The 25,556-nt window shown below is 42.5% G+C and overlaps 1 protein-coding gene across 1 annotated transcript in view; it reads right to left on the reverse strand.

Annotated features, from left to right (window-relative positions):
* RBM28 (RNA binding motif protein 28) overlaps positions 1-25,556 on the reverse strand; it is a 53,200-nt gene that overhangs the window by 1,112 nt on the left and 26,532 nt on the right. The window contains exons 11-18 of the mRNA XM_082255540.1: positions 21,041-21,114; positions 20,651-20,786; positions 18,416-18,480; positions 13,711-13,869; positions 12,615-12,764; positions 9,588-9,662; positions 3,665-4,089; positions 3,207-3,303 (exon numbers count right to left, since the gene is read on the reverse strand). Coding sequence (XP_082111666.1) covers positions 3,207-3,303; positions 3,665-4,089; positions 9,588-9,662; positions 12,615-12,764; positions 13,711-13,869; positions 18,416-18,480; positions 20,651-20,786; positions 21,041-21,114 — 1,181 coding nt within the window. The remainder of the gene's footprint in view (positions 1-3,206; positions 3,304-3,664; positions 4,090-9,587; positions 9,663-12,614; positions 12,765-13,710; positions 13,870-18,415; positions 18,481-20,650; positions 20,787-21,040; positions 21,115-25,556) is intronic.

Here is a 25,556-nt window from a genome sequence, read left to right on the forward strand (position 1 = left end):
CTGGTAATTATGCTCTGAATACCAACACAGACCTCCCCATCAGGAGAGATGCCGATCGGCTCTCCTCTACTTGTGCCTGTCAGGCGCGAACTGAGGAAAGCCGATCAAAAGGCACTTCCTATTTACTATGTGACCAGCTGTGATTGGACACAGCTGGTCACATGGTAAAGAGTGTCATAGGCTCTTTACCGGGATCGTAGATGCGGTGTGTCAGAGTGACACACCGCACCACCGCTCTGCACGGCCCCCCCCCATATGACGCCCAGTGAGGATAGTGCAACCACTTTGCTGCAGTCATTTTGCTATACGACGGGCGGGAAGCAAACAGAGTTTGTGTTCTCTTCCAAATCTTAACCCCGCTATAGCCAAAAGACTACAGCGCAGGCTTAAATTGATCCCGGCCCTTTACCACGTGATGAGCTGTCAGCCAATGACAGCTGATCACATGATATAAACAGAAGTCGGTAATCTGCTTTTTTTCCCCTTCTTAACACAAACAGTGCAGCCTATCAGTGCGCCCCAAATCAGTGCCCATCAATGCCCTTTAATGAAGAGAACAATTTCCTGCTCGCAAAACTATGAAAATGTATTTAATTTTTTTCCTAAGATTTTCGATCTTGGTTTGTTTAGCAAAGAAAAAAAAAAAAAGAAAAAAAAAAAACAGTGGTGATTAAATACCTCCAAAAGAAAGCGCTATGCGTGTGAAAAAAATGCTAAACATTTCATATGGGTACAGTATAGCATGACCGTGCAATTGTCATTCAAATAGTGACAGAGCTAAAAGCTGAAAATTAACCTGGGCAGGAAAGGGGTATATGTGCTCAGTAAGCAAGTGATTAAACTGTTCATTACTGTACATAAACACATAATATCTCTCAAGAAATTTAATTTAAAGTACTGCATATCTTTAATACTGTGAACAGAATTTACATTCCTTTAAACATAAATAGGAGAATGTGATAATACTGTATAAGGCTCCGTTTCCACTATCGGGGCTACGAAGTCGTGCTACTTCTAGCGCGACTTCGCAGTGTAAGTTGTTTGCGGCTTTCAGTGCGACTTGTCCCCCATTATAGAAGGAAGTCGCACTGAAGTCGGCCCAAAAGTAGTGCACAAACTACTTTTCAAGTCGCGGCGACTGAAGTCGCAGCAGTTAGAACGGGCCAAATTGAAATGAATGGCTTTTGACTTGCTGTGCGATTTGACATGTGTCAAGTCGCACAACAAGTCGCAATAGTGGAAACGGAGCCTTAGACTTCAAAACGCTTATTCATTATCAAAAACATGAACAAGTTTGCGAAGTGATCCAAGCCCCAGCAGCAACCACATTTCATTAGATTGAAGTCAGACCACTGTAACTGCTGCAGAACCGGCTTTTTTAATATCATGTGAATGAAAAAAAGTGCGCTGATAATTGTGATGTGCTGCTACCAAAGATCCAATGTGTGGAAATAAGGCCTCTTTCACACGGGCGCTCCGGTTTTTTGCTCCGCTGCTGTCTTTTTTTTTTTTTTTTTTCACGGAGTGGATGACACTTGTGCCATCCGCTTCGTATGTCCGCATATCATCCCATCCGTTTGCGGATGATATACGGACATAATGTAAGTCTATGGGCATTGCAGGAGTCAGCGGATGACACCGCTGACATCCGATTTTGCTTCCTTTCCGTTTTTTGAACAGAGGAAAAATAGGGTTCTGTTCCAAAAAAAGGAACAGAACTGAAAGGAAGAAAATCGGATGTCAGCGGATGGTATTCCGCTGACATCCGCAATGAGATAGACTTACATTATGTCCGTAAATCATCCGCAAAAAAATAGGATGATTTGCGGACATACGGAGCGCCCGTGTGAAAGGGCCCTAAAGTGTTGTGAAATTTATTTGGTGCTCTACAATGTGTTCTGATGTTTACATAAAACAATAAACATTAACATGTAAAAGCAATAAATATGTTATCCACCAAGTGAATACAAATGCTGAACAAAAAAGTGGTCAGTGTCCATACAAGTGCTGAACAAATATAAAAATATTAATGTCCAAAAACAAGTGCTGAACAGATTCCAATCTCTTTCCAAAGGGAATTAAAGTGTAGAAATAATGACGAATTAAACTGGTGATGAAGTGATTCCAGCAAGATATGACAGTTTCCCACCACCTCTTGAATGTACTTCTTACCAGAGTGAAAGATAAAAAGGGCATATATGTGATAATCGTTTCCAAGAAACCTCTGATGACACCTCCAAAACTCAGGGTGAATCAGTAGCCTCTTACCGGATATAAAGAAATGAAGAGCGTTTTAAATCATTCCTTTCTCCCTGTACTTGAAGCGATGGAAAGTTTTCTCCTGACACTTGCACTCGGTTTAGCATCCATAGCAATTCCACATATGAGAAAAAGGCAAGGAAAGCCACAAATAGTGCATTATCCCCAAGTAAATTTATTGTATAAGGTAAATACACTTACATCAATCTTGAAAAAAAAGTGCCTGTAACGATCGGTATCCGCAGATTGTCTGCAGTACAATACCAGCAGTGTAATGAGTGGTGGCGCGGCTCCTCCTTCTGAAGCGGCGTTTCTCCCCAATAGGCTTCCACGGAGACAGGAGGGCTCAGGAGAAACAATTCGCGGATACCGATCGTTAAAGGCACTTTTTTCAAGATTGATTTGAAGTGTATTTACCTTATACAATAAATTTACTTGGGGATAATGCACTATTTGTGGCCTTCCTTGCCTTTTCTCATATGTGGAATTGCTATGGATGCTAAACCGAGTGCAAGTGTCAGGAGAAACCTTTCCATCGCTTCAAGTACAGGGAGAAAGGAATGATTTAAAAACGCTCTTCATTTCTTTATATCCAGGTAAGAGGCTACCTGTTAACTTGGTGGAGGTATTACTGATTCACCCTGAGTTTTGGAGGTGTCAGAGGTTTCTTGGAAACGATTATCACATATATGCCCTTTTTATCTTTAACTCTGGTAAGAAGTACATTCAAGAGGTGGTGGGAAACTGTCATATCTTGCTGGAATCACTTCATCACCAGTTTAATTCGTAACTATTTCTACACTTTAATTCCCTTTGGAAAGAGATTGGAATCTGTTCAGCACTTGTTTTTGGACACATTTGTTCAGCACTTGTATGGACACTGACCACTTTTTTGTTCAGCATTTGTATTCACTTGGTGGATAACATATTTATTTTTAATATCATACCTGAGTATCAGCTACTTTTACCCTTTGCTGTTTCCGGCTCTGCTGGTGAGGTTTTGGCTTCTTTGACATCTGCTGAAGCTTTCCCTTGTCACGTGCTCTGAAATAGGAGATCAAATATCCTCTTAATGTATTTTAGAGGCATATAAGTGTCTAAGTCCAATCAGAAATGCAGGAAAGGTATTAAAAATACATCTGGTATAACTGCAAGTAATCCAGCTTTCCAAACAGGTTATTGACCCCCCCTTCTTGACCAAAATTAGCAAATCTAAGATTTAACTGACTATACAGCAGCTGTAGGGCTTTTAGAGCTCACAGTGGTGTATTCATTCTTTGTTGACTGACAATACAATAACAGAAATGGACACCCAGGATAGGTGGTCTTTAGAGCAATAAATGCTTTCTCCGGCAACAGAAACCTAAAAGACCACAGGACACAGAGCAAAAAGGACCTTTCTTACCTTATTTTAGGTCCTGTGTGGGATGGCATATGTAAAACTTTTCTCCTTTTCTTTCCATCTTCAAGCTCTTGTTGTTCAAGTTCCTCTTTTGTTTTGAATCCAGACCAAGAAATGGGGCGTGATGGCTTTTCTTCCTGTGTTTCTGCTGCCAAGTCTTCACTGTTACCAGCTGTTTGTTGTTTCCGTTTGATGGCTTTTGTTGCAGAGGAGTCAGTTGGCTGTGCTTTATTGACAGGTGCCTCCCGAGATGAGGCTTTTGCATTTTTTCCAACTCTTACCTCCTGTGTCAGATTTGCCTTCCCTCCAGCAGCAGCTTCAGCGCTTTCACCACTCTTTCGCTGTTTCTTTTTTGAGTTACCCTTAACTGGCTGTGCCTGAGGGATGCCTAAAGCTTGTGCCTTTGCCTGCTTCTGTCTCAATACCTCCTGCATGCACAAAAAGCACAACGATTAATATTTTCAATACATCACACTTACAAGCAACAGATGCAATACAGAAAGTAGGCTCATTTGTATATATTATACACACACGAATATTATATTATATACATCTCTCTATCAGAGCACCAAAATGGCTATAGACCTATAAGAACAGTTAAAAGCTACAGACAGGATTGGACCACCTTAAAGCATGACTCTCAGTTGCTTTATACATAAATATGCATGCTTATCCAAGTGATTTTGTTTAATCCCATTGAGGATTGGACAGACAACCACTAGTGCTGCTTCGTTCCAGCCTCAAAATTAACTTTGCCCCATCCGCTTGTTGTACATTACCTGAAAAAGAATTGGATAATGACAATTTTCTTTATTCACTTATCTTGTTTTTGAAGAAAATATACTTACCTTCCTTAAACTTCCTCCTTCTGTGGCCGCAGCCCGCGCCGTTGCTTCCTTCTTGCATCGACTCCTGGGAGATGAGCATCATCGCTCCCAGGAGTCAATGCGCCTGCACCGGCCCTGCTCGTCACTTCAGGTGCAGGCGCGTTATTCCCTGCATGCCCAGAAGCTGTGCAGGGATGACGCGCCTGCACTGGAAGTGACGAGCAGGGCCAGTGCAGTGCATTCTGGGACTCCTACATCACCGAAGAGGACACTGAAGAGGACGCTCCGACTTCAGCTGCCCACACCTGAGACGGCAGCGCTGAACAAGACATTTTCAAGGTAAGTATTTCTTCTAAAAGGCAAGTCAAACAGGGGACAGTTCAGAGGCTATCGTTGCTTAAATGCACTAGTCCTGACTGTGCCGGGGGTATTTTTATCTATAAAAAAAAATTTTAGGCCGGAACTCCGCTTTAACTTGGGAGAAAAAAAAAAAAAATAGTAATAAAAACAAGATTTTCAAGTGTGTTTGATCAATCTTGAAACAAAAAACACAAGATCCAATATCTATAGAAACCTTTAAAGACATTACAGCCAGACCATTATTGGTTTTATTCAGCTATTAAAAGCAGTATGCATCTTAGGTTATTAACTCCTAACAAAACATTGCTTAGGAGCTTTTGGTTACTTCTTATAGTATTTCAATAATGATCATGCCAAATTAAACTCATAAATTTAAAAAAAAACTCTGACAGGCAGGGTTTTTATAACAAGAAGAGATCCTAGAGGTCTCCACCATAGAATTTTTCTCCCTGCCTGTCTACAGAGTATTTTTTTAGCACCACTCTGTTCCAAGATGAAGAGACTCCATTACTGTGCATTCACACTGGCCTAGCCATTCAAAAGTCCAAGCAATGTCAACCTGGAAGATAGACCAGGGACCAGTTGGAGAGTTGACATCACAGTGCTGGAGGGTGAACAGGCAAGTCTCCTACAATATGTAAATATGCTGTTCATACAAGCACTGGGTAGATTCCTCCTTGGGAGCCCATTAGGAAAATAAATTTGCGAAGTTAAACCAGTTGCCGATCACCCGCTGCAGTTTTACTGCGACAAGGTGGCTCGGCTGTGCAAACCAACATAACTATGTCAGTCGCGCACGGAGCCACATGTGCGCCCACTGTCCCGTGATGTTCTGATTCGCCACATGTGCGCCCACTGTCCCGTGATGTTCTGATTCGGTTCTGGCGATTGGTTCTGACCAATTGCATAACGTTCTGTTCCTGTGTAATGTAAACACAGGAACAGGAAATGATGAAATCTATCATGGAGCCCTTTTCGGTTCCAGCGTGAGAGAAGAGAACATAAACTGAGTACACAAGCACAACACTGACACCAATACACATAGGCACACATTTAACCATTTGGAATTTGGTGTCACCCTTATTCGGAAAGGGGTACCATTTATACGTGGACAATTATTACATAAGCGTGCCACTTTTTAGTCACCTTTTTTTATTTTGGAACTAGCGCATGTGGCACCGTGGGACCCAATTGCCGGGGCTTCCCCCAGCAGCTTGTAGATTCCCGACTTAGACGGGTGGTAAGGAAGAGAGCTCGCTTAAAGTGGAATAAATTGCTTGCAGTGAAGTGGGACACATGGAATGTTTTTGTTCTGTCTTTCATTCACGCAAATACAACAGTCGAAATTGCCCCTCTGTGTCCACGAATACAATCTTAACATGGGAGGGGTAGACTTCAATGTCCAGATGATGGCGCCGTACTTAAATTTCCCATAAGGCCAGACGCTGGTACAAAAAAAGTGTCAGTATACTTATTCCAATTGGCTCTGCTGAATGCTTATGTGCTATACAAAGCGTCAGGAAGAAGTGGATCCTAAAATTCCAGGAACAGATCACAGCCCTTCTGTATCCAGAAGGTGCTGTGGCCCAAATTCACAATCCAGATACAGTGAGCCGGCTGCATGAGAGGCATTTTCCAGATGTCCCCTTTAGTACCCCTACCCAAAGAGGATAACGTGTCTGTAGAAAACGCGTATATAGGTGTGACACCCGCATTTTTTGTCCCTCCTGTCCTGGCCAACCTGGTCTCTGCATCAGGGTCTGTTTCCGTAGCTAGCACACAGAGTAGTGTAGTAGAGTATTAGTACAGGGTACAGTCTAGGGCACACTTCACACAGGGTATCGGAAGGGGTTAGGTAGGTATCGCATTTTGGGAGACCCTAGCCTGGAACGTTTAAAGTTTTTTTTACAGTTATAAAAAAATAATTAAAAAAGCCAAAACAAATTGTCGTTTTATTGAGTTAATTTTCTGTTCTTACTCTACTTTTACTGTACTTTATAATATATTGTTATACTGTAATGTTTTATTGTTACTGTTTTTCATTATTAACCATAGTCTGCTTTGCAGATACCACCGTCCTACTGTACGCTATTAGAATGTAATGTTTATTTGTTGCTGTGGTTTTTCATTGTTAACCATAGTTTTCTTTGCAAATACCACCATTCTACTGCACTGTATACTATTATATTGCTACTGTGCTTGATTAGTAACCATTGTTTGCTTTGCAGGTACGCCCATTTGCTGCAGCACTGATTTGTTTATTCTGACAGCAACCGCGTTTGCTCTCAGCCTATAAGTAAATCAATGATTGCAGCGCTGTAGGAGGCGATTTCACCACTGCAATCTTGGTGTGGTCAGATGGAAGGAGAGAGAAGGAAGGAAGGAAGGAAGGAAGGAAGGAAGGAAGGAAGGAAGGAAGGAAGGAAGGAAGGAAGGAAGGAAGGAAGGAAGGAAGGAAGGAAGGAAGGAAGGAAGGAAGGAAGGAAGGAAGGAAGGAAGGAAGAAAGAAAGAAAGAAAGAAAGAAAGAAAGAAAGAAAGAAAGAAAGAAAGAAAGAAAGAAAGAAAGAAAGGAGAGAGACAGAGAGAGAGACTTTTTGGAAAGTAGACACCCCAAGCTATTTGCTGATAGGCATTTTGAGTCCATGGAATATTTTATATTTTGCCACAAGTTTCAGGAAAATGACAATTTTTTATACAAAGTTGTCACCAAATGATACATTGCTCACATGCCATGGGTATATTTGAAATTACACCCTAAAATACATTCTGCTGCTTCTCCTAAGTACAGGGATACCATATGTGTGAGGCTTTAAAGGAGCCTAGCTGTGTACGGGACCCCGAAAACCAATCACCGCCTTCAGGTTTTCTAAGGGCATAAATTGTTTATTTTACTTCCTAACTACCATCACCGTTTCGGAGGCCCTGATATGTCAAGATAGCACAAAACCAACCCAAAATTACCCCGTTTTGGAGAGTACCCACTCCAAGGTATTTGCTAAGAGGCATGGTGAGTATTTTACAGCTCTCATTTGTTTTGGAAAATAAGGAATGAAATAGGAAAATTTTTTTTTTTTTTTTCCCTCTTTTCAATTTTGAAAACTGACAAAAAGCGAGATCTGCAAAATACTCACCATGCCTCTCAGCAAATAGCTTAGGGTGTCTATTTTCCGAAAAGGGGTCATTTGGGAGGGGGGGGTGCTATTTTGGCATTTCATGGCTTCTGAAACGGTGATAGGTAGTGAGGAATGAAATCAACAATTTTGGGGTGTAGTTCCACATAAATCCATGGCATGCGTGAGTAAAAAAAAAAAAAAAAAAAAAAAATAATATATATTTATACAGGATTTATATAGCGCCAACAGTTTGCGCAGCGCTTTACAGTGTGGGGAAAGACAATACAGCTATAGTACAATTCAAAACAGGAGAATATATATCTTCTGTTTTGAATTGTACTATAACTGTATTGTCTTCCCCCACACTGTAAAGCGCTGCGCAAACTGTTGGCGCTATATAAATCCTGTATAATATATATTTAAAAAAATTGTAATTTTTCAAACACCTGTGACAAAAAAAATGTATATTCATTCAATGGGCTCAACATGCCTTTCAGGAAATTCCTTGGGGTGTCTACTTTCCAAAAAGGGGTGGTTGGGGGGGGGTTGTACTGCCCTGCCATTTTAGCACTTTAAGAAATGAGATAGGCATTCAGAGTAAAAGCTGCATAAATTCCAGTAAATTCACCATTAGTTTGTAGACGCTACAACTTTTGCGCAAACCAATAAATATACGCCTATTGGAATTTTTTTTTTAACAAAGACATGTAGCTGAAATAAATTTTGGTCTAAATGCATGACAAACATTTTAGTTTATTGGATATTTTTATAAAGGAAAAAAAGTAGAAATTGTAAATTACTCAAAATTTTTAGTCTTTTTTTAGTTTAATATTGCAAAAAAAAAAAAAAAACTGCAAAGGTGATCAAATGATCAAATACCACCAAAAGAAAGGGTGAGGGGGGGGGGGGGGACACAAATTTCATTTGGGTACCGCACTGCATGACTGCACAATTACCAGTTAAATGCCAAATTGCAAAAAATGGCCTGGTCATTAAGGGAGTAAAATCTTCCGATCCAGAAGTAGGTAACCACTTTTAGACCACCCCACGCACATAAACTGCAGCAGGGCAGCCCTTAAGGCGCAAAATCATGTACCTGTACATCTTTTTTCTTGGCTCTGGCGACCCGCCCCTGCTGTGTTTGACCCCATCATTGGTTCTGGCGGACCCGATGTTCGCCAGCACCCGGCGATCATTTCTGAAAGAGGCAAAACGGCGGTCTGCCAATGTAAACAAGTCAGATTGCCGTCCAACTTCTCATCTGACAGAACATGTTGAGTTTCTGCTAAGCAAGAACCTGGATCTCTGTCTTCGCCCCAGTCAAAGCACTCTCCAGACAGTTAGAAAGCACTCCCAGGGAACACATTTAACCCTTTAATAGCCCTTGTTAACCCCCTTCCTGCCAGTGTCATTAGCACAGTGACAGTGCATTTTTTTTAGCACTGATCACTGTATTGGGGTCTCTGGTTTCCAAAAAGTATCACTTTGTGTTAGATTTGTCTGCCGCAATGTCGCAGTCCCGCTAAAAAGCCCCGTACGGTCACGCTGTTTTTAAACTTTGACAGCGAGTGCAGGGAGAAGATCCAAAACGTGAACTTATCCTTTAAATACTTTACAATTCTTACCAGACTGCGCTGTGCCCTCTTTTCCTTTAGTTTAATTTTATTCAGGTCCTCGAGGGAGAATTCCACGATTGGTCTCTGGAAATAAAAAATATGCACATGATCACAGACTGCTCAAAACAAACATCTAGAATCTACACTGGTTGGTAGCTAAACAATTTGTTTATCAAATGCATGTAAAAAAATACATATGGTTCTTAAACGGCATGTCTAAAAAAAAAAAAAAAAAAAATCTAGTTTTGGACAAAGTGGGAAGGATTAGAACAGTTGGGATTTTAGGGCTATCCATAAAGGATAAAGGAGGAAGATTTGCCCTCAATTGCTGGCTTTTTTTTTTTAATCATTATTTAGAGTAAACACACCCCATACATAAAATGTTTTTAAAATAAATTTATAAAATCAGCATAAAAACACGAATAATGAATTTATTATCAGCACTGATGGATTGATTGGTTTTAGTATGGATAGTAGAGGATTGAATTTATTATTTTTTGGGGCTGGAATTTATTTACATATACACACTAAATACACAATAGGTAAAAAATATCCAAGTGTCAAATACCTTTGCTGTAGAATGCCTGATATGATTTGACAAACTTTGACATTTGTACCCATTGTAGAATTGTGCTTTTATGCGAAATACCACTTCATTGTAAAAGCATTCTCGGTAAGTGGAATATCTGTATCCATTATATAATTGTGCTTTTACGCCAAATACAATTTATTGTAAAAAGCATTCTTGACAAGTGCGGTGCTTACTCTAGAGATTTAAAATTATTGAACTAGCAGGTTGATACACGGTGGAGGGGTTGAGGCACCTTAAAAATCTTTGTCAACTACAAGCTAGTGCAGATATTGTGTAGTGCTTTGGTGCCAATTACTGGTAACAATGGTTTACCCAACAGAAAAGTAAGGGGAAAATCTGCAACAGGGAGACAGACAAAAAGAATTTGACAGGGATTCTAGCCTTCCCATACTCCACTGAAGTACATTGTTTTTACTTCACTGAAGTACACTGTTGCTCAAGAAGGTGTACCAGACAGCAGTACAAACCTGCTAGAAGCACTAAAACTTTTCCAAATCCAAAAACTATGGAAAGAAAAACCTTTTGCATTTAATTGGTATAAAAACCGTGTACAACTTCCCTTTAGTAGCAATCCCTATTATCATTATTATACAAGATTTATATAATCGCCAAGTTTGCGCAGTGTTTTACATTCTAAAAGATGACAGTACAGTTACAAAACAAGAGGGTTTGGAGGGCCCTGCTCAAAGAGCTTATAATCTAATATCTGTCTAGGGGGTCATATGAAAATTCTTATCATGCTTCCTAGTAATATTACCTACATCCAGAAAACTAAGCAGGAACGCATGTATGACATTTAGAAAGAAAACTCCTATTTGGCATAACTGCTGCAAAAGTCTGCTATATTTAACCATACTATAAAGATTTATAGAGTAGCCCATCAAGTATATACACAGGAGATCAAAATGAGAGAATTTTTGAACACCGGATTTTTTTTTTAGAAATAACGTAATCTTCAATGCTCAACATTTGATGGCATTTTTGTTGTGGCTCTACCATGGTAATAGAACAGTGTTTATCAAAATAACCAAGGCACTTCAACAAAAGCCGTTATTTTGTAGAAAACACAATGATGAAAATTAGAGAACAGCAATGACTGTAGCACGGAGATAGATTACAATTAAAATTTCTAAAGGTTACAACAATCAACAATTAGTAGGAAGTGTAAAGGGCCTTGCTTTGTATGACTTCATCACAGCTGCGGCCACAGGACATCACTAGTCTGGTGTTATTTCTGTTCCACTCTTCTTTCAGTCTCTTCCAGTTTGGTGAGTGTAGTGGGTTTTTTTCCGCCATAACTTTGTCGCCAAGGATTTTCCAGAGGTTTTCTACTGGGTTTAGATCAGGACTCGGTGTTGGCCATTTTATTATTTCAATGTTTCAAGGAACTGCTTTACTCGTTTTGCTGTGTGACAGGGGACATTGTCGTGCAAATTGCTGGTCCATTGGGAAGGAACCGCATGTTGTCGAAGAAGATTCTAATATTTGCATTCACTCTGTCTTGTAGCTGTACAAGATACCCAACTCCTGCTGCAGATAACATCCCCCAAACCTTGCTGCTTCCCCCTCCACCCTTCACTGACTTCTTTACACACTTTGGGTTCAGTCTGTCCCCAGGTTGACGACGAACATAAGGTTTCCCATCAGACCCAAATAAATTAAACTTGCTTTCATCAGTAAAGTCAACTTTGGGCCAGTTCTCTATCCACACACAACATGCTCCTTAGAAAAGGTCATTCTAGCCTTTTGATTCTTTCTGCTTAACAGAGTTTTTGTCACTGCAGAGTGGGCTTTCAGTCCAAATTCTCTTAAAGACACCGTACAAAACAGATCCTTACTCTGTTCAGCACTGAACTGGTAAGAAAATCGCAGCTGCAGTGTTGAACCCATTGAAATTCTCTGTATTATCCTGTCCTCTCTTGCATTTGTCTTTCATGGACGACCAGCCTTCTTGGGGGACTTGCATGAGTTTATGTTGTAAAGATGCAATATTTTAAAAATCAGATTTGGAGTTCATCTGGACAACCTTCTGCCGGAGGGTTTGTCACTTTAGAACGGCTCACCATCTAGCAAAGTCAATGAAAACTGGAAAATTAGGCTGCCAGTTAAATAGGGTTTGTCAGGAAATTTAAGAAAATTAGCACAAGGTGCCAGATTAACACCAATAACTGGAAGGGAACTGAAAGTTTTCCAATTTCGATCAATGTTATTTTTTCAAATCTCATTGAAGGTTTTTTATTGTGCTTCAAAATTATATTATATTATATATCACACACACAATATATATATATATAGAAGTCATCAAATATGCTTAACAAAACTGCTCTTTTACGCCTGTTTCAAAAAGGACTAAGCAATGACTGAAATTTAGGAAATTGTAAGTTGTTCTCTAATTTTGATCTCCAGTGTAGAATAAAACAAAAAAGGTTGGACTAGATCGTCACCTTTTTTGGTCCAAAGATATCCGGATTATTGTTGATCTGTCTCAGAGCTGCTAGGGCATGTTCGTGTTCACTGAACTCCACAAAGGCGAAGCCTAGAGACTGCCCCTTATGATTTCCAGGCAAGCCTTTCAAATCTCGCATTACACGACTCTGAATGGGAAAGAAAGATAAAGAATATAAAATGTAATATATAATTCTTTATAATTGAAAACTAAAAAAAATGTAAGGCAAGGTTCACATTCAATAAAGTCTAGCTTGCTACATTTTTAGTGCAGGTTTCAGCAAGTACATTTTCTATATGAATGATTGTGCCACAAGTGTATTAAAAAAATAAACATAATGCAAAAAGGCGTTAATGATTCCTAAAGAGACTCATGAACTTTATTTTCCCCAATACCAATACTAAAGAATATTAAATATTGGGCCAGGCTGGAAATATTTGCAGAGTTTCTACACAGTTTTCCACTGTCTGAGATGTCCAGTGAAAAACAAAGTGCACCTGTAGTCACTGCTTATGATCTCAGGGTGTGCAGTATAAATTGGGTTTTCAACACTAATAGTGGATGACAAAAAATAGCTTACGGAATAAGTTCATTAGCAGATCGCAGGTACAATCTCAGGCTTCATCAGACTGTCCATGTAGCTGTCTGCGTGTACCCTGTACAGGCAGGTAGTTACTGAAGGACAGGAAGAATCAATGAACTACCTAGAGAGCTCACCAGCGCCTTGGTAGTTCATTGAGAACTACAAGCCATCAGCTGCAATGATGGTAGTTATTAGTACTCCCATTCACATAACTCTGAATGAATGACGCAGGTGACTGTTTGTTTCTTAAAATTGTGACAGCGGGTACAGGGAAAAAATCCCCCGCCCGCTGTCACAACAGGGGCTGATCAGTTAGTAACATGTATCACCCTAAATGTGTAAGGGGTTAATAAAAGGTGAACTTATGCTTTAAGAGACACAGCCAAAACTCCACCACTGCATACCAAAAAGGTAAATAAAATGTCAATTACATGAAGTTTAAATTGATGGATTCCAGGATTCAAATTATATTTGGTGTAACAATAGGTTTACCATGATTCAGTTTACTTACCTCTTTAATTTTAACAGATTTATCTCCACCTGCGGCAGAGAGAAACAACTGACGTAACTTTTTGTCATCCACAGATTTAGGAATGTTGTGAACACACAGACGGGTCCTTGAGACAAAAATATTCTGGCTCTTTAACTTCAGGCGTTTTATCTCTTCAAACTGAAAAAATAAATAAAAATAACATGAAAAAAAAATGATTATTTTTTTCTACATGCTTACCTGTAAAACCAATTTCTTGGAGTACATCAGGGGACCCCGAGCAGGTTTTAATCATTACTATGTGGGTTATGTGCCACCTATAGGTGAATGGACACTGGGCAATCAAACAGGAAGGCCTCCCCTATATAGGAAGTACCTTACTGTTGTAGCAAGCATAGAAAATCCCAGAAAAGATGGGGAAGGAGCTCTGTGTCCTGTGATGTACTCCAAGAAACTGATTTTACAGGCAAGTAGAAAAAAATCCAATTTTCTTTATCGTACATCACGGGACACAGAGCAGGTTCTATTCATTACTATCTGGCACATCTCAAAGCAATACACTTGAGGGGAGAGACACACACAATCACAGAAGCGGCCATCCGAGAAGGACCTATTCTGCGGACAAAGGCAGTATCCTCTGTGGCTCCGACAACCATCTGGTAAAACTCTGTGAATGTATGAACCAGGGACCATGTAGTGAAAACCTGAGACACTGACATCCGATAGCCCAAAATGCCCCCACCCACCTAGAAGAGAGAGTGCTCACCAGAAAGGGTGGGACCTTGCCCTTTCAAACCATAGGCTTGAATAATTAACTGGCAGATCCAATGAGATATAGTTATCTGGATGCTGCCTGCCCTTCCTGGGCTCTTCTGGCAGCACAAACCAGGATTCCTGAACTTCGCCGACAACTCAAATACTGACCGCACAAACTACATCCAGAGTGTGCAGCGATCTTTCCTCTGCCAACTGTACACTAGGAAAAAAAAGGGCAAGATACTGTCAGGAGGGGACTGTCTGCATTACACCCTGCATGAAATACAAATCAAGGAGTGAGAAACAACAGTCTCTGAGGGGAAAAAAAAAAAAAAAATGGATAGAGACGAGATCTGATCCTTAATACTTAGGGCCAATCTAATTTCCCCTCCTAATTTCACCTCCTGACTGGACAAGGAAAAATCTCCCACTCACATTTTTCCACGTGCCACTTCCTGGCTTCACACCAGGGACATAAGATTTCCAAGTCCTGTAATTGAAGCGCTCTGAAGCCGGATTACTGGTACGTAACAGTGCAGAGATAACAGGACTCAAGACTATTAGGTCTGGGTGGATTGGAAGTGTCCAAGGAGCATCCTCTGCAAGATTCACTATGTGTGTGTACTAGGGCTGCAACTAACGATTAATTTGTCTGTCGACTAATCTATCAATTATTTTTACGATTAGTCGACTAATCCAACGATTATTTTTATTTAATTTTTTTTGCTTAATTGAGTGTTTTTTTGATTAGCTAATTAATCCTGTAATTAATACAGACCCCTCAGTAAGCCCCCTCCCAGTACAGACCCCACAGTAAGCCCTCCCACCTAGTACAGACCACTTAGTAAGCCCGCCTCCCAGTACAGACCCCTCAGTAAGCCCTCCCACCTAGTACAGACCACTTAGTAAGCCCCCCCCCTCCCAGTACAGACCCCTCAGTAAGCCCTCCCACCTAGTACAGACCACTTACTAATCCCCCCCTCCCAGTACAGACCCCTCAGTAAGCCCTCCCACCTAGTACAGACCACTTACTAAGCCCCCCCTCCCAGTACAGACCCCTCAGTAAGCCCTCCCACCTAGTACAGACCACTTAGTAAGCCCCCCTCCCAGTACACTAGTACAGACCACTCAGTAAGCCCTCCAACCTAGTACAAACCCCTTAGTAAGCCCCCCTCCCAGTGCAGACCCCTCAGTAAGCCCTCCCACGTAGTACAGACCCCTTAGTAAGCCCCCCCTCCCAGTGAAGACCCCTCAGTAAGCCCTCCCACCTAGTACAGACCACTTAGTAAGCCCCCAATCCCAGTGCAGACCCCTCAGTAAGCCCTCCCACCTAGTACAAACCCCTTAGTAAGCCCCCCTCCCAGTGCAGACCACTCAGTAAGCCCTCCAACCTAGTACAAACCCCTTAGTAAGCCCCCCTCCCAGTGCCGCACATGTAACATCTCTAAGTAGCTGGGTGATCGGGGAGGATGGCGTTGCGGCAAAAGCTGGCGGAGTACAGGGGTGCTGGAGACGGTCAGCGCTCACCTCTTGTCTCCGAAATCGGTGTGGACGGAGCCCGGCGGGGGAATTTCAAGCGGCGCGGCGGCCGGCCAGGGGGCGTGTGACGTCACGCGTTGACGCGTCTATGCTTTTCACGCACGTCAACGATTTTTTGTAGTCGACTACGTCGACGCGTCGTGGCAGCCCTAGTGTGTACCAAGCCCTCCTCCTTCCAAGCCCAATATTATCTGTGTTAGCACCTCTCGGAATCTTCCCAAAAGATGCGGCAGTAGTTAAAACTGAGGAAAACATAGATTAGGGAGAACTGGTCCCGAAGGTGTTACCAGTGCACCTTCCCCCTATTGCCAGTGAGACTCTTGTCCCAGACACAACCTGTCCAACTTGTTGTAGAACCTAGAAGCCAGTATATCCACCTGCAGAGTTCCCAAACGTTGGCAGATTCCTGAAAATGTCTCGGGATGCAGGGACCCCTGTCCTGGTATACAGTGCATCCAAAAATATTTAACAGCACTTCACTTTTTCCACATTTTATGTCACAGCCTTTTGCCAAAACTGATTAAAATTCATTATTTTCCTCAAAATTCTACAAATACCCCATAATGACAACGTGAAAGAAGTTGGTTTGAAAGTTTTGCAAATTAAAAAGAAAAAAAAAAAATTATTCACAAGTACATAAGTATTTACATGAAATTGCAAAAAGTGGTCACCTCCTCCACCTATAACTGGTCTTAACAGTAAGGAGCAATGGAAGGGCAAACACAGATCAAAAAAGCACCTTTGCTGCCATTGTGCAATGTGCTGGGTGTTCAGTGTGACCATGCGCCTTTAAGGAAGGGTGGGCTCCCTCCAGTCACCTGTCCTCCATCTATCTCATCAGAATGCATGTGCTCCCATTGTGGAGACTCTTTAAAAGGCAGAGTTAGGGACTGCAGCTATCAGGGTGCCTTGCCGTGGCCTGCAGCTTACGCATGTATTTACAAATGGGTGCAACTAAACCCCTGCTTTTAACGCATACCTTTAGACAGGTTAATTCGGTTGGTCGCTGGCTGGTTGGTAAGTAGTGACTGGAAATCCCCTTGCTTATTTGACATAAGCATTTACAGCCTTCGCATGAAACTCCAAATTGAGCTCAGGTGCATCCTGTTTCCACTGATTATCCTTGACATGTTTCTACAACTTGGAGTCTACCTGTCACCTACTGTGCATGTCCGAGCACAAACCAAGCAATGAAGTCCAAGGAATTGTATCAAGGCACAGATCTGTGGAAGGGTACAGAAAAATTTCTGCAGCATTGAAGGTCCCAATGAGCACAGTGGCTTCCATCATCCGTAAATTGAAGAAGTTTGGAACCACCAAGATTCTTCCTAGAGCAGGCCGCCAGCGATTGTGGGAGAAGGGTCTTAGTCAGGGAGGTAACCAAGAACCCAATAGTCACTCTGACAGAGCTCCAGCATTTCTGTGGTGAGAGGAGAACCTTCCAGAACAACAACTCTCTGCGGCACTCCACGAATCAGGCCTGTTTGGTAGAATGGCCAGATGGAAGCCACTCCTTGGTAAAAGGTACATGACAGTCCGCCTGGAGATCACCTCATTATCCAGCCATAGAGTGCTCCGTGTCTCACTGATTCATCAGCCCACATGTGATTTCAAACATAAAAAAAGGCCTCCTTCTTGCCTCCACTGCACAAGAGTAGGCTTTACCAAGCGATCACGCGCCCTCTAACGGCTGGAGGTGGAAACTCCAGCTCACTACTCCTGAGACACACAGAGCATGACCTGGCCAGACCAAACAGCACACTGCCCCCAGGAGAATGTCCAGAAAGTCAGTTTTTTGTTTTTTTTTTAACTACTGCAAACTTACCGTTCCTGCTGCAGGACTCATAACAGGAGTCCAACCTTTTCCCATCACAGCGAGTTCCCTATTTAAACTGGGGTCCACTCCCCTAGACCTGTATAGCACAATGGTCAGAACAAACACTCCACAGGGTTTCATTATGCAGAGTCCAGTGCCGCAAGGCTGCATTACAGGCAAACATTAAAGATTCTTCTCTCCTATCAAATAAGGCATGGGTACCATCTATTTTGACTGACAGCTTTTCAAATGGATCCGACTGAAGTCCATGATTCTCAGCAGAACCGTTCCGGACCTCTAAGTAAGCTCCAAGAGCACATGCAGCAAAACAGTGACCATCACCTTACACACACTGGCGGAAAAAAAAAAAAACACACAGGAGGTACTTCCTGTATAGGAGGGGTTATATAGGGGAGAACTTCCTGTTTAATTGATCTGCCAGAGTCCATTCACCTGTAGGTGGCACATAACCCAGATAGTGATGATTATATTCTGCTCGGTGTCCCGTGATGTATGCTAAAGAAATATGGTTTTCCTGTCGCGTACAACACAAATGTTGTTTAACTGAACCTGCATGGCAATGGTCTACGCTGTTACTGTATTATTCATGCTTACCCGAGCCCTTTTGGCCAGATCTTCTGCACTCAATCCCTCAGCAGCTTTTGTTCCTGCTCGAATCACTGTAAAGGGTTTAATTCAATGTTACATAAGTACAAAGTCATTCATGTCTATTAAAAGGAGTTGTAAAGGCAGAAGGTTTTTTTATCTTAGTGCATTCTATGATTCAAAATGTGAATAAGCTTACACAAAGTAAGGCACCTAACCTGCTAAAGAAGAGTTCACACAAGAACAAAAAAAAAAAAAAAAAACTTTAATAGGGTTCCTTAAAAATATGAGAGCCAGCCAAATGTTTGTCCAGCATTGCAAGGCCCTGTTTACACTAGTAGGAAATTGAGGCCTATTTTTACCTCTCCTCAAATTCCTAGTAAAGCAGTCTGCAATTAAGAAAATGGACAGCACACAGTGCTGGTCACATTATCAAAATATGAAGCGAAGCGTTTGTGACATGACGCTGTGCTTCAAAAATTAAGCTTCACGCGGTCTATGGTAACATACCACAAACACATCAGTATGCTTTTGCAGAACATCTGCGATGCATTTGTGGGGAGTTGGGCTTTGTTCAGAACAGCCAAAAAAAAAAAAAAAAAAAAAATGGGCATTTAGGTACAGATTCCTAACTCACCTTTAACCACTTCAATACAGGGCAATTTCACCCCCTTCCTGCCCAGGCCAATTTTCACCTTTTAGCACTGTTGCATTTTGAATGACAATTGCACAGTCATGCAACACTGTACCTAAACCAAATTTATGTCATTTTCCCCCCACAAATAGAGCTTTCTTTTGGTGGTATTTGATCACCGCAAGGTTTTTTCTTTTTTGCTAAACAAATAAAAAAAAAGACCGAAAAGTTTGAAAAAAAAAAAAAAGTTTTTTGTTTATGTTATACAATTTTGTAAATAAATATGTTTTTTCCTGCACTGATGAGACTGCACTGACAGGCACTGATGAGGAGGCACTAATGGGGTGGCACTGATAGGCAGCACTGATATGCAGCATTGGTGGGCACTGATAGGCGGCACTGCTGGGCACTGATGGGCAATGGTGGGCGGCACTGATAGATGGCAATGATGTGATGGGCTCCCTGAGCCCTGATTGCCATCCCTGGTGGCCATCCCTGGTGGTTCTAGTGGCACCCCCCCCCCCCCCCCGAGGGTCTGCACTGGTAATCAATGATCTGATTACCAGTGCCGACCCCCCAGTCAGGAGAGCCGCAGATTGGCACTCCTTTACTCGTGCCTGTCAGGCATGCAACTGAGGAAAGCCGATCAACAGCTCTTCCTGTTTACTATGTGACCAGCCGTGATTAGACACGGCTGGTCACATGGAAAAGAGCCTACGTCAGTAGGCATTATCCTGCTGTCATCATACGACGTCCAGTCAGGATAATGCAACCACTTTCCCGACGTCAAATGCCTATAGGGCGGGTGGGAAGTGGTTAATGAGCATCAAAATGTGCAGAGGGCCTTTGGGGAGCATTTTTAACAAGCGTTGAATGCATGGCAAACACAAACACCTTCCATTAATGCTATAGGTGTGTTTGTTAAGCACGTGTGAACAATGACTAAACATGGCATTTTTTTTGTCATGTTCTTTTAGGTTCTAAATTTGAGCTGAAGTTTAAACTGATAATTTGCCTTCTCTGGTTCCTCATTTTTAAAAATGTTACACTTTCAAAAAAAACCTTTTCATTTTTATTACATATTTTAGATACAGTAACATCAACAGAAAATTCAAACAGATCATGGCTGATGAGACAGGCGGTACATAGCTTCCTGGACAATAGCCCGTTTAGGACTAGGGAGAGTTATGCAAATAACAAAAATTCCTGTGTGTGTGGGTGCTAGTCTGAAAGGAAAAGTATTCCTAGGTAGATTGTTTTTCATGTAAACCACCACCCTAGCCCACGTTATACTAAGTCTCCATGATTGAAAGCTGTCCCTTGCCTGCCCTTTTTATTTATAGAATTGCAGAGACACTGGGAAGAAAAGCACTAGAGGTTGCTGGACGTCCTCCAGCCAGGAAATTGGGCAAGCACCATATGACTTGCTGCAGCTTCTAATGCACATTCTGAAAAGTTTACAATGTGCAGGGAAATCAGGGTAACCAATTTTAGTACAGGAAAGGAGCTTGTGCAGCGTACAAGATAGAAGGTGAGGCAAAATTTTTTGTCATATAGTGATAAAAGGCTGCACAACCTACAGTATCTACACACATAAGTGGGATACTCACATCCTTCTCTTGCCAAATAGAGATTCCTTGTCCCTGTGGGTTTCTTGACTTTCTTCTGACGTAGTTTCCCAGCTTCCTCCCTACTCACAGCAAGATCCACCATCAGCTTCCTCCCAGCAAGCTTTAATCCTCCATCCTGAGTAATAACACAAAGTCAGTAGGAATCACTGTAAACAATAAAACAGTGCAAATGGCAAAGAGCCATTTAATATCAGTATCACACGTAATCAGTTTAAGGGAGTATTAAAAAAAAAAAAAAAAAAAAAAAAAAAAAATTTAGCGCAGAAGGCTAAGGAGTTTGTTTCTTATTTTACACATTCATCTTTTAAATTTCCATAATTTGTGTAAGATATGATAAACAGGCGAGTTGTACGAGTCCAGCTGCCATACCTCAGATTCATCCTTGGCAGCCACTAGGCATTTCTTTGCAGATTCTTTATCCACAAACTGGATGAAGGCACAACCTTTAAAATAAAAGGGAAATTAAAAGCTTCAAAAACTAAAATAAAGTTTGTCATAAATTACAAAGCTTTAGTGCTGTACTTCTCAGTAGAATAGGATTTACTAGTAAAGGCTGACACCTATGTATAGAGAAAGTAAAATGAAAGAACTGATGTGACTGATCTACTAGCCTGAATCCAATGAGGTGTCCCAATGTAAGCATTCCGCAGTCCCCCAAACCGATGGGTTTACATCTCCTGCTCTGTGAAACCTGCTCATGTTAAAGATGATTTCCAGCTTTCCTGTCACTTTAACCAGTTTGTTTGGACCTCAGTTACATACAATATACAGCCTTGTATTTTAGCTATGAGACTCAAACATCCCATTACACACCTGGACCAAAAAAAGTCAGGGTGAGCGGCGCTCCGCCATTCATAGCCGGCTTTGTATTCACTGATTGAATACAAAGCTTTTTGATTGATAGGTGGAGAGGCGAGTAGATGATATTACAATCTCTGTCTCAGCCATATAGGCAGCTTTGTATCCTCTGAATGAAATTGAAATTGTTCTGGGTGTGGAACGGAAAGTTCACATAGCACGGCTGTATACTGTGTGAAGTTGAGGCACACGTTCGTGTATGAAATAGTTTGTTTGAGCTAGCTTGGCCCAAATAAACTAGTTAACGTGGTAGTAAACTTAAATGCAAAATCCGCTAACAGGCAGGCCTTTTATAAAACAGAAAATAACCCAGAGAGCTCTTCCATCATAAACCTCCCCCGTCAGTAATTGGAGAATGTGATCAGAGCCGCACATGCATAGCTCAATCCACATTTACGGCACGCTCTGTATGTCGTGGCGATGGGACTCCCATGCTCGCGTGTAAACATCACCGCTGCCCCGCCAATAAACTAGTGAAGATTCGAAACCCAGAAGGAAGACCAGGTGAAGATGGAAGCTCCGGGGAGCAGTGAAAGCACAGCACTAAAGGGTTCCACTTTTAGGCAAGTCTGTCATAATGTATTAGTATGCAGTGCATACTAGTATATTAGGACTTAAACCTGCACAGGGGATAATTTCTGGTAGTAAACTAAAAAGTAACTACCGCTTTAAAGTGAGATTAAACCCAAAAAAAAAAAAAAAAAAAAAAAAAAAAAAAAAAAGGAAAATATATTGCAGCTTACCAATCTTTAGATGTGGGGGGTCTGCATTAGTTTTTTTTTAAGCTTTTTTTTCCCCCTCTGCTTTCATCTAGTGATCTAGCCAGTAACACACCCCCTGTCCCCACTCTGGATGAATGAGCACAGGGAGGCACAGCAGACAGCAGTATTGTCAGTCTGGGGGAGAGGGGAGTATTAAATATACTAGTAAATTTAGATACACTAAAAAGGTTAAGCCAAACTCCAGCTCACAAATTATGATGTCCGCCTTTAGGCGATCCTTAACCACTTGCCGACCGCGGCAAGATATACTGCGGCGGTCAGCCCCTCACAGGCAAAGTGACGTATATAAACGTCACTAGCCTTTGAGGCTCTGGGGAGCGGGCCCACAGGCTAGTGACGCCACAAACTGATAATACTCCTCGCCCACGGCAAAGCAGAGGAAGCACTAGTGACCGGCACCATTTGGAAGGTCGACAGAAGCAAGAAAATCCCACAGATTTAGGGACGCCACTACCGTGCAAATGGACTCCATTCGCAACTTCTGTACCCGCACCAAGCAGTTTGGCGCCTTTGACGTCCAGAATTGGACGTACCTTGCCTTCGTTCCAGGGAACTATAAACCGGTTTGATTAAAACCCCTGAAAACATTCCGAAGCAGGAACCGGGACAATCACACCATGAAGTAACAAGGCTTGCTCTGCCCCAAAGTAACCCTGTAAGCGATCTGGGGACAAGTACAGGTTGGAAGGAAAGAACCTTTTTTCAGAGGAAAAGACCGAAACTCGATCTTGTAGCAGGACCGAATGACTTTGTGGACCCACTTGACCTGTACCAGAGAGGTCCACGGACCCGGAAATCAGTGATGACGTCCCCCCACCCCAGATACAGGTGAGGGCGCCCCTTCATGCAGAGGAAGCCTTGTCCGCAGGTCTGGAAGAGCTTGCCAGACCAGGTCCTCTTGGAACCTCCTGGGTGAGGCCCTGAGGGACGTTTATCCCTTGAGGGATGAAAAAGGCCTCTTATGAGCCGAGAAGAATGGACCGCATCTACGACGGGCTCCTTGCCCTCGGTAGCCTGCAGAAGGAGGAATACTTTTCCCCCCTGTGAGACCCTTAATGATGCATCATCCAAGGAAGCTCCAAATAGGTGACCCCCCCACAAAAGGGAGATCAGATAAAGCCTTTTTAGAAGTCTGGTTCGCAGACCAGCATTATCAGCCAGATAAGATGCCGAAGGACCACTGCTGATACAGGACAGCCTAAAATCAAAGAAGCCACATCCAAAGAGGCATCACAGATATACTGTAGCCCATGGATCAACTGATCTACAAGCTCCGCAAATGCAAATGGAAGCAGTTTCTCCTCCAGTTCCTGGCGTAAAAGTTTAGCCCACTCGTTAACCACTTAAGCCCCGGAAGATTTTACCCCCTTCCTGACCAGGCCCTATTTTGCGATTCGGCACTGCATGATTTTAACAGACAATTGCGCAGTTGTGCGACGCTGTACCCAAATGAAATTGACATCCTTTTTTTCCCCCCACAAACAGAGCTTTCTTTTGGTGGTATTTGATCAAATGTGCAATTTTTACTTTTTGCGCTATAAACAAAAGAACGTAAATTTTGAAAAGAACAACAATTTTTTATATGAAATTCCCAAAAACAAAAAATATAAAAATCTAAATTTTTTAAACATTTTTGGCCAATTTGTTTTCTGCTACATATGTTTGGTAAAAAAAAAAAAAAAAAAAAAAAAAAAAAAAGCAATAAGCGTATTTTGATTGGTTTGCGCAAAAGTTATTGCGTTTACTAAGGGAAAATTTTTTGTCATTTTTGGTGTTTTTTTTTTTTTTAACGAGTAATGGGGGCGATCTGCGATTTTTTTTTTGCGGGACTGCGACATTGCGGCGGACAGATCGGACCCTTGACTGACATTTTTGACACTTTTGGGATTACCAGTGACATTACTACAGTAATCCGTGCTATACATATGCACTGTTACTGTAAAAATGACACTGGCAGGGAAGGGGTTAACTTTATTGGTGATCAAGGGGTTAAGTGTGTCCCTAGGGGCGTGCTTCTAACTGTAAAGGTGTGTGGCTAGTGGTGTAACAGACATACGATCCTACATAGCAGGACAGTATGATTTCTGTTCTTACACAGGGGAGAATGACAGGCGGCTATGTTTACATTAGCCACCTGCCTTTCTCCCTCTCCACAGGGAGATCGCGAGTGACCGGCAGACATGCTTAGGGCATCGATCGGTAGTCTGGACTCTTCCAGTGTCCAGATCCCCTGAGCGGAATGTTTGCCGAGGACGCCTCCCCAGCCGGACAAGCTGGCTTCCGTGGTGATCACTGTCCAATACAAAAGGGAAGGAAAGATTTTCCCAGCTGAAGCACAAAGCCACCATATCAGGGACTCCTTCCTTCCCCGGCTCAGCCGGATCAGATGTCCAAAGACTGCGGAGTCTTGTCCCATTTGGCTAGAATATCCCTTTGCAGGGACCTTGTATGAAACTGCAAACGGAATCGCCTCGAAGGTGGACACCATCAGGCCCAGTGCCCGCATGCAAGACCAGAGGGATGACCATCTGCTAGACAGCAAGAGACGAATTGCAGCCTGCAATATCTGGAATTTGTCCAGAGGAAGGAGCACTCTGGCCAAGGCAGAGTCCAGAGTCAGACCCAGATATTCCAGCTTTGTGGATGGAACCAAAGCAGGACTTCCAAAAATTAAGAATCCAGCCAAACTTCGTATGGTGATTTCGGGGTTGTCCACCCGAGCAGTAGGAGACTCCGCTCGCAGAAGGAGGTCCAAGTAGCCCAGTACCACGATCCCCTTTTGGTGTAACAAAGCTAGCACCGGGGCTAACACTTTTGTGAAGACCCAAGGAGCAGAGGCGAGACCAAAGGGTCGCTTTTTGCCAGCCCCTCGCCCAAAAGCCACCTCCACCTGGGACACAAGGGACTCCAGAACTGCCATTAGTGCATTGATGGATGGTTGGGACCCAGAGGGCCCCTCAGCCTCAGAGAGGGGATCAGGTGGGGAGAGGTGCTCCAAAAGACTCCATGAGTCACCAGGGGGACCCCACAAAAAGTGTGAAACACTGCAAAGTGAAAACTCCCCACCGCGCTGGCAGCACCACCCCATCGCCAGGCACAAGCACCAAGCTATCCTCAGCAGAGAAGGAGAGGACCCCACCAGACTCACCACCCAGCAGAAACAGGCACCTGCAGCCACCAGGATAATCTGCACTCCAAGCATGGCGATCAGGAAGTGAAAAGATCCAGGAGTCAGCAGCAGGGGA

The sequence above is a fragment of the Pelophylax lessonae genome (genome assembly GCF_965119305.1).
Source record: "Pelophylax lessonae genome assembly, chromosome: 4".
NCBI lineage: Eukaryota > Metazoa > Chordata > Amphibia > Anura > Ranidae > Pelophylax > Pelophylax lessonae.